This window comes from Eublepharis macularius, chromosome 5 (genome assembly GCF_028583425.1).
Source record: "Eublepharis macularius isolate TG4126 chromosome 5, MPM_Emac_v1.0, whole genome shotgun sequence".
Classification (NCBI taxonomy): Eukaryota; Metazoa; Chordata; class Lepidosauria; order Squamata; family Eublepharidae; genus Eublepharis; species Eublepharis macularius.
In genome coordinates, this window is record NC_072794.1 from 26,511,871 (window position 1) to 26,526,182 (window position 14,312).

Below are 14,312 nucleotides of genomic sequence, written 5' to 3' on the forward strand. Positions count from 1 at the left end.
GACTCCTTATATCCTCCTGTCTCAGACTTGCACAAAAAATGGACTCAGGCAGTTTATCAGTCTCAGGAGAGGCCTTGGTGTGTTACAAACTATATAGGCTTGCTGGCTTTTTTGACCACAAAGTTCAGTATTTGCAGCATTCAATTTTATTGGTAAAGGCAATGGTAGTCCCCTGTGCAAGCACTGAGTCATTACTGACCCATGGGGGGACGTCGCATCACGGCAATTTCTTGGCAGACTTTTGTTACGGGATGGTTTGCCTTCCCCAGTCATCTACACTTTACCCCCAGGAAACTGGGTACTCATTTTTCCGACCTCGGAAGCATGGAAGGCTGAGTCAACCTTGCGCTGGCTACCTGCACCCGACTTCTGCCAAGACTGAGCTCAGGTCGTGAGCAGAGCTTGGGCTGCAGTACTGCGGCTAACCACTCTGCGCCATGGGGCTTTTTTGACCACAAAGTTTGGTATTTGCAGCATTCAATTTTATTGGAAAGAACATAAAATAATCAGTGGTTGTGGGCAAGTGTGGACAGTTGCCTTCTCCAGATAGGGAAAGAGATCCATTCCACTATTCATAGATTTAAAGTCTTATAGCTGAGACTCTAAAAAGCTACCATTGGGTTCATCAATGGAGAAAAGACTGGAAAAGGCCCTACATTAATACATTCATAAATATTGTTATGTGTGCAAAGCAAGGGTCACAGCTCAGTGGAAGACCATCTGCTTGGTATGCCGAAGGTCCCAGGTTCGGTCTGGCATCTCCGTATGAAAGGATCAGGTAGTAGATGATGAGAACTCTGTTTGAGATCCTGGAGAACTGCTGGTGGTCCACAGGGCTGACCTTGATGGACCGACAGTGATTCAGTATAGGGTAGGTTCATGTTAAGGTTCCCTCACAACACTGGCATGGGTAGGTTCAGAAGAACATCTGTGTGCCCTCTACTCCTAACCAAGCATCTTCCTGCCCCATGAACCCACAGGCTCCAGAAAACATTCCACGACTGCATCCTGTGGAAACAGTAACAGGAAAGAGAAATTAGCAAAAGTCTTAGAGGATAGCCAAGCCAGGTAAGGTGGGAGGAGAATGTTCTGCTCCCTAGGTGGGAGACAAGTGCCTGCTATTTGCAGGGTCTCCAACAGCTGTGGTTCTCAAGTCACAGTCCAAAGTCACAATCCAGAGTCAGATAACATAATCCAAAGGCAGTCCAAAGATCAGGCAACAAGGCCCCAAGAATCCACCAGCAAGCTGGTCAGACAATTGGTAGGCTAAGCAACAAAGCTACAGACAAGTTGACTCCACCCTGGCTCCAGCCTCACTGTAGCCTTATAGAGAGATTCCCCTACAGATGAAGCTGGATTCCTCACTAAGTTCCTTTCTACAAGCTGAGTCATCTCCCAGCTAAGTCATCTCCTCTTCTCCTAAGGGTTATAGGGCCCAGACCCTGCAGTGATTTAGTAGTCTCTCCTGATACTTCCTTAGCAGGGGGAAGGCTTCGGGCTGCCAAGCGCACACTCCTGCACCTAGTCCAGGCCTCTCCCCTAGTCCTTCACCTTCTCTGCTCCTGGGATCCTTTGGGAGACTGTGGCTGGTCTGGCAGTGGGAACGCCCATGCTGGGTCTCCAAGCTTGAGGAACCTGCTGACTTAGGAGCTGGTGCTGGCTCAGGGTCCCTTTGGGGGACCCCTGAGGGTCCCACTTGGCAGGAGGGGTCTGCCAGGGTGGAGCTTGGGGGCACCTTGTCTTCCTCTTCATCTTCCCATGTAGGTAGGTCCATGACAGAGAACCAAGAATACCATCAGTGAAGTATAGTAGCTACAGTGATGGACTAGGATCTGGTCAACACTGACATTTAAGGAGCCTGGTTGTTTGGGACCCAAGTCCAGCAGAGAGACGGTGGTACAGAACCTATTATGAGGTATAGCTCAAGGAGCTAAAAATGCTGAAGTCTTTCGGGTCTCAACCAATGGCTCTGAAACCTTCCTTCAGCACACTTTTGCCCTCCTTGAGACTTCTATGCTCACTTGATGCCCTAAGAGTGCATTCATGCAATGCAGAGCTCTTCAGTTTCCATTGAAAACAAATCCATCTTCCTTCTCTTTGGAGAAATGCACCTTCAAACATGCATTTCAACTAAGGCATACACATTCCTGCTTTTAAAAGGAATAGACAGATACATGGAGAAGAGGTCTATCAATGGCTCCTTATATAGAGGCAGGAAATCTCTGAAGACCAGTGCTAGGTGGCAACATCAGAGGAAAGCCTTAGCCTCTGTGCTCTGTTGGCCCTTCAGGGCAACTGGTGTTAAACAGGATGTTGGACTAGATGGATCACGGCCCTGATCCAGCAGGGCTTTTTGTATGTTCTTATGTCCTATAAGACAGTACTTCTCAACCTTTCGTATCTTGCATCCCACCAATCACTCTATCAAATAACCCAGGACCCACCATGATAGAAACAAAAAGCCTACTTTCTCCCAAGAAGTATATTTATAGACTTACAGGCATTCTATTATGACTGCTAGCATGTCAAAATATCATGAATGGATAAAACGAGGCAGGTTGGGTCAGCAGAAGTGGGCATGTCTCCCTTGCAAGTGCCCATCAGGTTGAGGGGGAGAGAGTTCTTAGTAATTTTTATGAACTCACCTAGACTACTTCTGCATCCTGCTGGTTAAGAACTACCGACATAAGTAATGTTAGCCATATTCCGAAATGCTTGCAAGAAGAAAATCATTATCTCCTATCCGACTATTGAGCCATTAGAATGGAACCGTCTTCCTTTCCCGGTTTCTGGCTTTGCATAATTGATATAAACTTTACTTTTCAGTCTGGCACTGGTTTAACCTGCGGCTGTTTGCCAGTGAGACTTTTGACCTACACCAGGAGGGATAACGTTGTAGTTATTTTTCATTGTTGCTTTATTGATTTTTTAATTCAGTGTTTTATGGATTTTGTTTACTTTGCTGTAGCTTCTATTCCAGTAAGTTTAATGAGATGCAAGATCTAATCCCAGATCTCCAATGTCTTGTTTAGCTTGGCTCTTCGTAGCAAAAAACCCCCAACAACCCAGTACAGGTGCCAGTGGTGTACCCCACACTCACCTTTTATAATTTTTTTCTTTCTTTCTGCTGTGTATATATTCTGGTGACCAAGGTTTCACTTCATGCATATGACAAAGTTGGCCCCAGCCCACAACAGCTTATGCCTCTACAAATCTGTTAGTGTTAAATGTGCCGCAAGACTTTTTGTTAGTGCTTCTGAAATCCAGGACTATAAATTCACTGTGAACTGCTGTTTAGAGTTCCCTAGTGGTCTATCAGTAAATGAGAGGTACTGAAAACTGCAACACAGTAGAAAGACAAACATGTAAAATTTCATGTGACACAATCTTTTTTTTTTAAACTCCTGGCAGGTTTTCTGCACATTCAACTGACCCAAATATGGAACGTATAGTCCTGATCTCTGCCCTTCACTTACACCCCTCTTAATCAGGATTTGAGTCCAGTGGCATGTTAGAGACACACAAGATTTTTAGGATGTAAGCTTTTGAGAGTCAAAGTATATCTGAAGAAGGGAGCTCTGACTCTCAAAAGTTTATACCCCAAAAAACTTGTAGGTTGCCACTGGACTGAAATCCTACCCCTTTTCATCAGTATTCTACCACTTCATCTTGATCACAGCTGTGCCACACTATCCCCTCTCCATGCCCCTTCACTACCTGTATAATGTGCATTTACGCTCAGGTCCACGTGTAACCCCGTGTTAGGACAGGTAAGCCCTTAGAATTAAGCCTGCCAGGAGGAAGACCCCCGCTGAAGAAAAGCTGCGTCCACCTCGGAGAGTTAGCCCGCTTTGACCCCCTAAGCAGTCCGCCCGCCCTTTCAGTCTGTTTTTGGAAAGCCTCCCTCACCCTCAGGGCCAGGTTCCCGCTCTCTCCCCTTTCCTGCCTCAGGAGGGGCAGGCGGCCTGTGCTGTGGGAAGGGTCCCGCTCAGGCCGGCTGCTTTTGTCTCCTTTGATGAGGGAGGCCGGCGGCACCTCGCTCCGGGCAGACGCGGCCGCCCCCCTCCGCCCGCGCCCCCGGCCGCGTGTTTGGGTGGCTCAGGTCGCCTTGTCAATCACAGCCCGCCCGGGAGCCGCAGGGTTGCGCCGCGCTCCCGCCGCCACCCAACAGGTTGGAAAGTCATTAATTACTTACTCGGCCATGCAGGTTTGCGCTCAGGCGGCTGCTTTTGCTGCCGCCGCCGGGGCTTCAGTGCTCTCGCTGCCGCCTTCTCGCGCCTGTCCATGGAGCATTAGAGCGCACCATGGCCGCGCCTCCCGCCTTCTCCGGCCGCCGGCCCCTTGCCCCGCCGGCGCTGCTCCTGCTGCTGGCTTGTGCCCTGCGCGCTAAGGTAAGGAAGCAGGCGGTGGCGGGTGGGAAAGAAAGCGCGGGCCTTTGGCGGCTTCCGAGCGCCCGGTTGTGCTCCCGAGAGCGTCCCGTAAAGGCGCCTTTACACGCCTGGCTTTGCGGGGATCAACGCATCCGGAGGTGGCCACTTACGCCTTTGCCTTGGGGGACCGAATGCTAGGCAGGCGCTTTGGTGCTTCGTTCCCCCCGACGTCCGCTGAAAAGGCTGGCGCGTATCGAAGCCAGACGTGCGCTGGAAGATCCGTGTCTAGAGCTCCCATCGATAAAAAATAAATTAATTAAAAGATCGCAGGGAGTTCGACACGGATCTCTCAGAGCACGTTTGTTTATCGCCCTCCCCCCTCCCCGCCTGGTATCCAGAACTAAGCAGGAAGAATAGAATGGATGAAGTTTTGAAGATCGCCACTATTTAGTTTCCCCAAAGGAGATCAGAAAAGGAAACTGCTTTTAAGTCTCCTTCTTAAATAATTTTCCTCTTCTCTCCCTTCTTGATGATAACCCAACCCAATGTTCCTTTACTTTAAGGCGTTCTCACACAATGTGCATTAAAACACTTTGGAGCTTCTAGGGCTAGTGGGGGCATATCTGTCAATGCTGTTAATACCCGATAGAAAAAAGAAAAGCAAACATGCAGGGTAAGGAATTGCATTTGAATTTTCAGCTTAGGAAATGCAATATCCAGTTTGTCTGAAAACTATCCATTAAAACTTGTGGTGAGACTTTGGAAAGATATTGTCTGGAAGGTCTAATGTCCTGATCCTAAATATAAGTAAGGTCAACATGAATAATTAGGTGGCCCAGGACACTTTAGCCACTGTGGTGTACTGGAGTCAGAACTCTGGAGCAGGATTTGGGAGACCCAGGTTCAAATCCCCTCTCTGCTATAGAAGCTTCTTGGATGACTATGGACCAATTACACTCAGCCTAACCTACTTCATAGTCAGGGCTTTTTTTCAGCTGCAATGCGCGGAAAGGAGTTCCAGAATCTCTTGAAAATGGTCACATGGCTGGTGGCCCTGCCCCCTGATCTCCAGACAGAGGGGAGTTTAGATTGCCCTCTGTGCCAGGGGGTGGGGCCACCAGCCATGTGACCATTTTCTCCTAGGGCAACCCACTGAGTTCCACCACCTCTTTTCCCAGAAAAAAAAGCCCTACTCATAGTGTTATTGTGAGAACACTGTAAACTAGTTTAGGATGCATTGGGGGGGGGGGGAAGGTGGGACAAATAAATGAAGTAAATAAATAGAATGATTGGACTGTTCACATCACCTGCATGGCTCTATTAGGACATTATGTGGACATTGCAGCCATTATTCACCTGTGGAATTGCCATTGCAGCCTAAGAGGATCTTATACAATGTTGCCAAAGATGTCGGGCCGCTGGATTGTGCACACAGATGTTACTAGTTATTCTCCATCATCCTCTGTGTCCTTGGCAAAGGATCCTGTCTTGGATGGAGTGGTACAAGAACATTATATGGCGGGTAAGGATAATTCACATACTGGATCATTCATGTGAATTTTCCTCACTGCCCCATGATATTTAGACCACTAGAACAAGAGTAGGCAGCCCCCAACAACGGCACACTCAACCATTTTCCTTGGCACCACACATCGCCAGCCCAAGTCAACAAGGCCAGGTCCTGGGACACTGGCAGCAACGTGGAGGCCAACTATGTGGGATAAGATGAGGCCTGCTAGGGCGTTCCAGACCTATGCAGCTTCTTCTGGGGGCAAAGCAGGCCCCTGTTTCCCCTCTCCTTTGTTGATGGCACACCAGCATCTTCACATGGTCTGTGTTTTTGGAGCACTCAGGCCGAAATGGTTGCCTACCCCGCCCCCAACCTCTCCAAATGTAAGCCATCATAGTTCATAAGAGTCGGCCATGTTGGGCTGGGATGAATCAAATGTCAGATATTTTCCTCTTGCTGTACATATTAAACTCAATTATAAATATCTTATCCGGGAAAAAGATTTTTTAAAAAAACAATGCCTCAGTTTCCATTTGTAAACAGAACTGCTAGCCTAGCTCTCCCCCATCCTTCCTGTTCCCATTTTAACATAGGTGGGCAAGTGCGGGCCATTCATTTGGTGAGGGAAGCCGAGAGATACCTTCTGACCTGAGAGAGAAGCTCTAATTAGAGCTGTGTGCTCTTTAATAACACTTCTCTCCCTGCAGCTGTAACTCGCCCCTGCTCAAACCCTTCTCTTTATTACAGAACACCCATTCAGAGGCAGGCACCACCTCTGTCATTATAAATAGAGGAGGGGAAAAAAAGTTAACTTCAATCGTCTCCCCCCCCCCTACAAGCCTCCCAGATTTTATGGGTCACCAATCCCATTGTGTTCCTGATTCTCAGAAGCTTATGAAGCAACTCTTTGCCATTTCCTCAATGAAAATCACCCAGGGGACACATTCCCCCTTCTAATAGATGACTGTGCCTTCCCAAACAAGACCAGGCCAGACCTCTCTTTTCTGTTTCCCCAAACCTGAGATTTTTTCCCCCTGAAAATTGAGAAGGCGCACTTCACTCCTGTGTCCCAAAAAGGATGTGCCGTGTTCAGATCTTGCCATCCTACGCACATTCCATGAGGATGCAGCACAACTATTTGTCTTCAGTATAATTTCAGGTGGGTAGCTGTGTAGGTCTGTGGTAGAAAGAGCATGATTCAGCTCTGGTAGCATCTTAAAGACCAGCTAGATTTCCAGGGTGTGTTCTTTTGAGAGTCAAAGCTCCCTTTGTCCGACTTCACTCTTGAGAGCTCATACGCTGGAAATCTAGCTGGTCTTTAAGATGCGACCAGAGCCAAATTTTGCTCCTGTCCTCAGGATAAGTTAATCCACTCTATTTCTCCTTTCCTGCATTTTATCCTAACAACTACCCAGCAAGGAAGGCGGGGTTGAGAGAGAGAGAGAGAGAGAGAGAGGCCCAAGTCATCCAGTGAACTTCATGGCAGACTCTAGATTTGAATGTGATTCTCCTCGCTCCCGGTCCAACACTCTAACCCCATCACTACACTAGCACTTTCATGCAGATTCTTGCATTCTACAGTATTTAGCTAAAGCAGCTTCACTTGAGTAGGCATGTTCAAGTTGTGCATTTCAGCCTGAACCAGATAACAATTGGGTTTTTCCCTGCAGAATTTAGTGTGTGTGTGTGTGGGGTGGGGGGTGGGGTTGGTACAGCTATAAGGGTGGCATGGTAAAGAGAAAGCAAGTTAACAGGAGTGGGCCTGGGGTTCTTAAGCTAACCATTCCCTGTTTCTGTCAGGACAGTAGTGAGGCAGTGGATGGAGGTGGGACCTGGAACGAAGAGGTGACTAAGTGGTGGGGGGAATGGAGCTCTTGGTCCACTTGCTCCCGTACCTGCGGAGGGGGTGTGATGTCCCGCGAGAGGCACTGTTTGCAGCAGCGGTAAGTAACTGAGCCGAACCCATTGACATTTTTCTATAGCTAACCCATAGAAGCTTAGCTGGCGGAGTGTCTGTGTTCTACCATCGGTTGGGTGCTGAGTGACCTTGCGCCAGTCACACACACTCAGCCTAACCTACCTCACAGGGTTGTTGTGAGGATAAAATAGAGGCGAGAATGACGCAAGCCACTTTGGGTCCCTATGGAGGAGAAAGGCAGGGTATACATGAAGTAAATAAATAAATAAAATCATCTCTGTAAAGAAACAAGCAATTTGTACCTCCTCCGTTTTATTAAAGAGCAAAAGTCAGAATGACACAGAGGAGTAGCCATGGGGTTGGGCTAGCTCTCTTGGCTCCACCTCTGAATTTTCAGGGGGGATTTTCCCCACAAAACAAAAACAGTAACTGGCATCCTAAGCGGACTTAAACCCACATCTAAGTCGTCAAAGTTGTTGGCACCATTTGTCTCTAAGAATTCTAACCTTTTTGACTTAATGCAGAGAGGAACAAAGATTCAGTCAGTATTTTACTCAGTTGCTTGTTAAAAAGCAAATCTTCTTTATCCCACTGTTCTATCCATGATTCAAAGGCGCTGGAAATATTGAGAAACGCATAATTGTTGAGCAATTTTAAGAGAGTATCTAAAATAATGTGCATGGAATATATGGCATTGTTACCTTTTAAGATGTATTATGATCATACTTTTACTCTGCTGTTTCTCCCTTTGCCCTCCCCCCCTATGTTCAGGAGAAAGGTGGGCTCAAATTTAATAACTTGCAGTGAAATCCTAAGAAGAGAGAGAAATCCTAAGAAGAGAGAACTTTGCTTAGGATTTCACTGTAAATGTGGTGTTTATACATGCAAGTCACTTTGCAGGAATCTCTTATTGATTTTATGGATAAAGTATATGAATCACCTTTTCACCTAAAAGGCACCCGAAGGAACGTACAGTTTCTCAGTCATCAAGGTATGAACACACTTATATGAGTCCACCACTAACCTAATCCTTTGAGAGAAAGTTTGAACTTCAGAATGACACTACTGTCATATATCTACTGCATCCTTGCGAACAGGTCCACGAGAAATTACTAAAGCCACAAACATTTTCACTTGATTTATTTATGGATTAGAAGAAAACTGGCTTATTGTCCAGCTTCCTTGCCTTGGGGATATTCTTACTCGCTAAACAACCAAATCAATAACTATTAAGCCTGCCCTACTATCAGGGTGGTTCATTTTTATTCCACCATTCCTCCAACGTGCTCAAGGGATAGCATACACGGCTCTCCTTTCAACATTTTATATTCACAACAATCTTGTCAAGTAGATTGACTGGTCCAAGGTTACCTAATACATTTTATTACAGTATAGGGATTTGAACCAGGGCCGATTCCAGACGGCCAGAAATAGCGTTTTGCCCGCGCTATTAATCGCTTACCGGCCATGCGGGTATTTTCGCCTCCATCCGACTTGTCCCGTCGGAGCACTATACTCCGAGCCAGCCTCTTGGGGTTAACGCTTGCATCCCCCCTCAAAATGCTGTCCAGCTCTCTGAAGTACGGACAGGTTGTTGGCGCGTTCCCTGAACGGCCGTTGTGGGCCATAACCTTTTTGTACTCCAGCCGCATGGTTTTGGTCTTGGTGCGGCACTCTGTAGCCGACCGCTTGTGGCCCCGCTCAGCCATCTGCATCGAGATTTTTTGGAAGTAGTCCATGTTCCTGTGGGTGCTTCGGAGAGCTTCCTGTATCTTTTCTTCCCCCCAGAAGTGTAGCAGATCCACAATCTCTCTATGCCGCCAGGACACCCCCCGCTTCCCAGCCACATCCCCTCCACCGGCCATACTGCCCCCGACAAGGCGATATTGCTCTAGCACAAGCGTGTGTGACTGTGCTCGAGTGCTGTGGTTTCTCAGCCACCGAGATTCCCCCCACCCGCCCGATCACCCGTCCAATCGGCACGCAAGTCTGCGGGGCAAAGGTCAGCGACACTTCCCAGGGTTAGATTCTCTGGCAGACAAAATGCCGGCCGGTAATGAACGCTCAGTTCGCATTTCATGAGGGATGCAGTAATGCAATTGCACGTATGCGCAAAATGATTCGAAAAACCACGCACCATGATCATGATTATACTTTTGCGCATTGGTGTAAATTCATGCCCGCAGACGCGCGATTGCGCAAATCGCTCCTGCATTTTAAAAAAAAAAATGGCGATATTGTGGCCGGCTGGCCGGCCGGCCGGAAAAAGGGGAGTTCCTCTTCCCCCATGATGGATCGCCATGCTGCGGCAAAACCCGCCATGGCGTGTTCCCACTGTCCGCTTATATAGCGCAACGGAGTGCCATGAACCGCAGGTAAGCAGGGACGGCAACTTGCGGGTTTTAACGGGTCTTCCCGCTTCAAAAGCGAAATCACTCGCTTTAATTTTGCCTATCTGGAATCGGCCTAGGTCTCTCATATCCTAGTCTGACATGCTAACTATCTACCGCATTACAATGACCAAAACAGCACCAAAACAACACCATACTTCTCCTGCTTCGAACTTGTCAAAAAAGGAGGAAAATTAGGCACTTGAATTCTAAACATTTAGGCAAAGCTGCTATTACCATTTCAGGAAAATCAAGGGGGGAAAGTTAAAATCCAAGTAGCAGAAATTCTTTCTTCTCTCCACTGTTTCCAGTTTAATTGCCTCTTCATTTCTTGGTCTGCGTCCCTACTGTTTTTTTGACATCATTGTATTGCCTGGTCCCCGCTGACTTCAATGTTCACCCCCCTCTGAGAGGTACAACAACTAACATCCTGAGTTGCTTCCTTGACTGAACGATGACAACAGGGGCTTTGGATTTTGTTCTCATGAATTCTCTCATCCTCAGCCCACCCACCCCAATTCCCCTCTGCTTGGTCCACAAGGGTGATTCGGAAGCCCCTACCCTCCGCTCCAAAGAGCTGAATGTGACTCCTGGAGAGGCACCTCTTAACCTGCTACTCCAGATCCTGCCCAGCTAATGAGAGCTGGCATCCAAGCACTCCCCATGCTTCTCCTCCCTTCACAACCCCCCCCCCAACTCCTTTCTATTCTGCATGAATGCACTTCTGAGCAGAGGAAGCTGAAACAAGCCCCCCCTCCTTTCCTCTTCCGTCAAAAGGAAAGGGGGGAGGTAAATCCCCTTCGCCTTTTATGTGGGCTGGCTGGCTGCATAATTAAGGTCCGGATATGCTGAGGTGCCTTCCGTCTGGAGATGGCAGTGATTCTCAAACACCCTTGGAAATAAACTGCACCATTCACAAAGCACACATGCGACTGTCTCTTTTTAAAAAGCAAAAATAGTTCTGGTACCCCGTCTTAAAAGACAAATTTTACATATGCATAAAGTATGCAAAGCGTTGTAACAGGAGGAGTTAAAGTTTTGACCATCAAAACCCCAACAAGCCTATGCCAGCCCACCTTCACACACACACACACCCATATAAATTTAGGTCTGGAAAGTGCAGCTTATAAATCTTCTAAATAAATACATATCACCCTGTCTTTCAACACAGAGGAAATGGCTTTCTCACTTCAGATCCATTTAATATGTATATTAAGAGGGAGTCTTCTCACACCAAATCAGATCAGAGAGCTAGGCCCACTTGTTTGTTGGGATGGAAAGCTGAGCTCTTCTGGACTCTAGCTTGTGCCATATGTCTTAAAGGAAAGCTGACAGGCAGTATTTCCTTTCTAAAACGAGTGAACTTCTGTTCACATCTGTCTAGATAACACACTCTTTTTGCTTTGGAAGCCTCAAGTTTCTTTTGATCCGAAAAGCATGAGGAAATGCTGAGGAAAAGACAACTGCTGAGGAAAAGACACATTGCACATGTTCAGAGGAACCCTTGTTTACCAGAATTATTCAAAGACTGAGCTCTGAAGGCAGAATTCAGGGCTTAGGCTTTGCACATTCTGACAGATGAAGTCCTGAGATAAAAGAAACTCTTGACATCTAACTCAGTGTTGGAAAGGAATGCTTTTATGTATGGTATTGCTGGAAAGCTCACAGAGAAAGACAACTAGTTATACAGGATGTGGTGACAGGGTTTCATGCTGTCTGTAGAGAGGGAGCTCGTGGGCCTCTGGAGCAGAACTTCTTGGAAGACATTCCATCCATAAACATATTCTTCTTTACATTGTAGGCTACAAGTATCTCAGGGGACCAATAGTACCATGTGTCTGGGCCAGTCCAAGCACTACCAGTTGTGCCAACAGCAGGTAAGATTTGTTCTCAGAGACTGAATGTGAAGAATTATCTGCTCTCTCTGGATTGCTTCAAGAAAGAAGTAAAATAGAGTTCAGCTAGTGGTTAGTTATTATCTGAAAGAGAGGGATATGCAATACTACCACCACCCCATCCAACTTCTACCCTTCCCCCTCACCAGCTACCACTTCTCTCAGCTTCTGGCTCCACATTCTGGTGCTGCTTCAAATTACTGCTTGTTTCGTTACACTGCTTTATTTCCCCAGAAGCCATTTTGGGTTGCTATGGCAACCCAAAGTGCCTCCTGAACTCTGTTTTTTTTAATCCCCATTGATTGTACACAAACATCATTGTTTTGTGATGTTTTAATTCCCAAATTATTGTTTTGTTTTAAATTATATTTAAAATGTACACAAACATCATTGTTTTGTGATGTTTTAATTCCCAAATCATTGTTTTGTTTTAAATTATATTTTTCTGGCTTCCCTCTGTTTGTAGAATCTATATTTTAGCAATGGCAGGCCTCAGTGCGCAGGCTTTTTAATCTACCTGGGGACCAGCCCCTGCCTGCCGTATATAAGGGTAAAGCAGAATTTGCATATTTGGGTTTTGATAATACAAAGTAGGAGCTGCCAAGAAGCAACCCAGAGGTGCTGCTTGCCCCTATACACCTTTACACCAGTGTAACAGGAAGGCAAACCAAAAACGGGAGCAGAGTCCTTTGGACAGAAATAAATGTCCATAGAACATCTTTTTCAGGAGGCAACATTCTCCGTATTTCTCTTATTCAATGCAAGGGAATACGGGCCAGTCCATTATTTCTCAAAACTTTTAAAGCTCATTTCAATCATGCACTACCCACAAAGATCATTGGCTCTGAGGTGGAAAAGTATTAATTATTTTTAGCAGGAGTACTTATGCCCACTTTGCCCCTCCCATCACTCCAACTCTTGTCCAGCAACATTCAGTTTCTGGGTCCACCTGAGGCCCTGTTGTACCGAACCTGCTGTGGGAGCTCTGTACTGAAACTTAATTTTGAGACATTTCAGATCCCAGTTTATATGGGGACCATATTGGGGCACCGTCCACAGTGTTTTCCCCTTCCTGAAACAGCCCCTTGAGCCATTACTTGCCTTGTCAGTAGAACTTTACTTCTAGAGCATCAGAAGATGTGCGTTTCCCCAACAGGACAAATAGCAGCTCCCATTGGAGGAATGTCTAAGCTCTCTCTTCCCCTGTGCCACAGTCCTGAATTGGGTGCCCACGTATCTCAAGTGTGCCTACTTCCCTTCCAGAGGGACTCTCCCCACATTTTTTGATTGCATTTTAAGTTTCTACCCCATTTTCCAACCTACGGCTTCACTTCTCAGAATGGGGATTCATCAAAGAGAAGCAGCAGCAATTTAACCCACATTACAGAAAAGAAATATTTTAATGTATTTCCTTTTTTAATCCTCCAAGGCATTACATGTGTTCTCCACCCATCTTAGTCTTCACAATGGCCTTGTAGTGTAGGTTGGGCTGAGAGAGAGAAGAACCCAGGAGAAGAAAGAGATTCAGATGATAAGCTTAGCTTTCTTTTCTTTCCAGCTTTGCCCTGCCAACGCAGCCAGTTTCAAACAGCATCAGTGTGCCAGTTTCAACGCCAAGGCCTTTGGGAAGCACTATTATCACTGGATGCCACTTTATCCAGGTTTGTCTTTGCTAAATTGCTCTGCAGAAGCTGTTGCTCAAGGGACAAGGCCAGGACAGCTCCTGCGAAACCTTGTGGAGATTAATGTCACGAGGGTAGCCAAGCCACTCTGTCGCAGCAGAGCCTTAACAAGTGTTCTGGTACTTCAAACAGGTTCACTGCGGCTTATACTCCAGTCCATTTCACCAGATAGGACTAGGAGTGACCCAGGATCTTGGGTGGGGAGGAATCTGTGCTTTCCTTGTGCTGCCCCAAGTACTCATTTTTTGGCTTGGCCAGAGAACCAGCCGTGCTTCCCCTCCACCTCACCAGAATGCAATTGAATTCCTAGTTTCAGATGTCTTAAGACAAATTCCACATTGTTACGAGTTCCTGGACAAATTGGAATATTTTTTTTCTTCCTGCAAACCAGGAAGTTTTCAATTGCACTGTCAAACCCCCCAGGGCCAGTGTCTGCTTCTCCACCGCAGTATTCAGTTTCCCTCCAACCTCACCCCTGACAGTCACACACTAATGAGGTAGCTACAATACCATTTAAGTTGCATAACTTCCAGCAGCCAAATCCTGG

The 14,312-nt window shown here is 46.7% G+C and overlaps 1 protein-coding gene across 1 annotated transcript in view; it reads left to right on the top strand.

The window, feature by feature from the left end:
• The first annotated feature begins 4,304 nt into the window (after window positions 1-4,304).
• The window catches only part of LOC129330299 (ADAMTS-like protein 2), a 32,282-nt gene continuing 22,274 nt past the window's right edge, over window positions 4,305-14,312 (top strand). Inside the window, exons 1-4 of the mRNA XM_054980334.1 lie at window positions 4,305-4,391; window positions 7,681-7,823; window positions 11,990-12,065; window positions 13,642-13,744. Coding sequence (XP_054836309.1) covers window positions 4,305-4,391; window positions 7,681-7,823; window positions 11,990-12,065; window positions 13,642-13,744 — 409 coding nt within the window. The remainder of the gene's footprint in view (window positions 4,392-7,680; window positions 7,824-11,989; window positions 12,066-13,641; window positions 13,745-14,312) is intronic.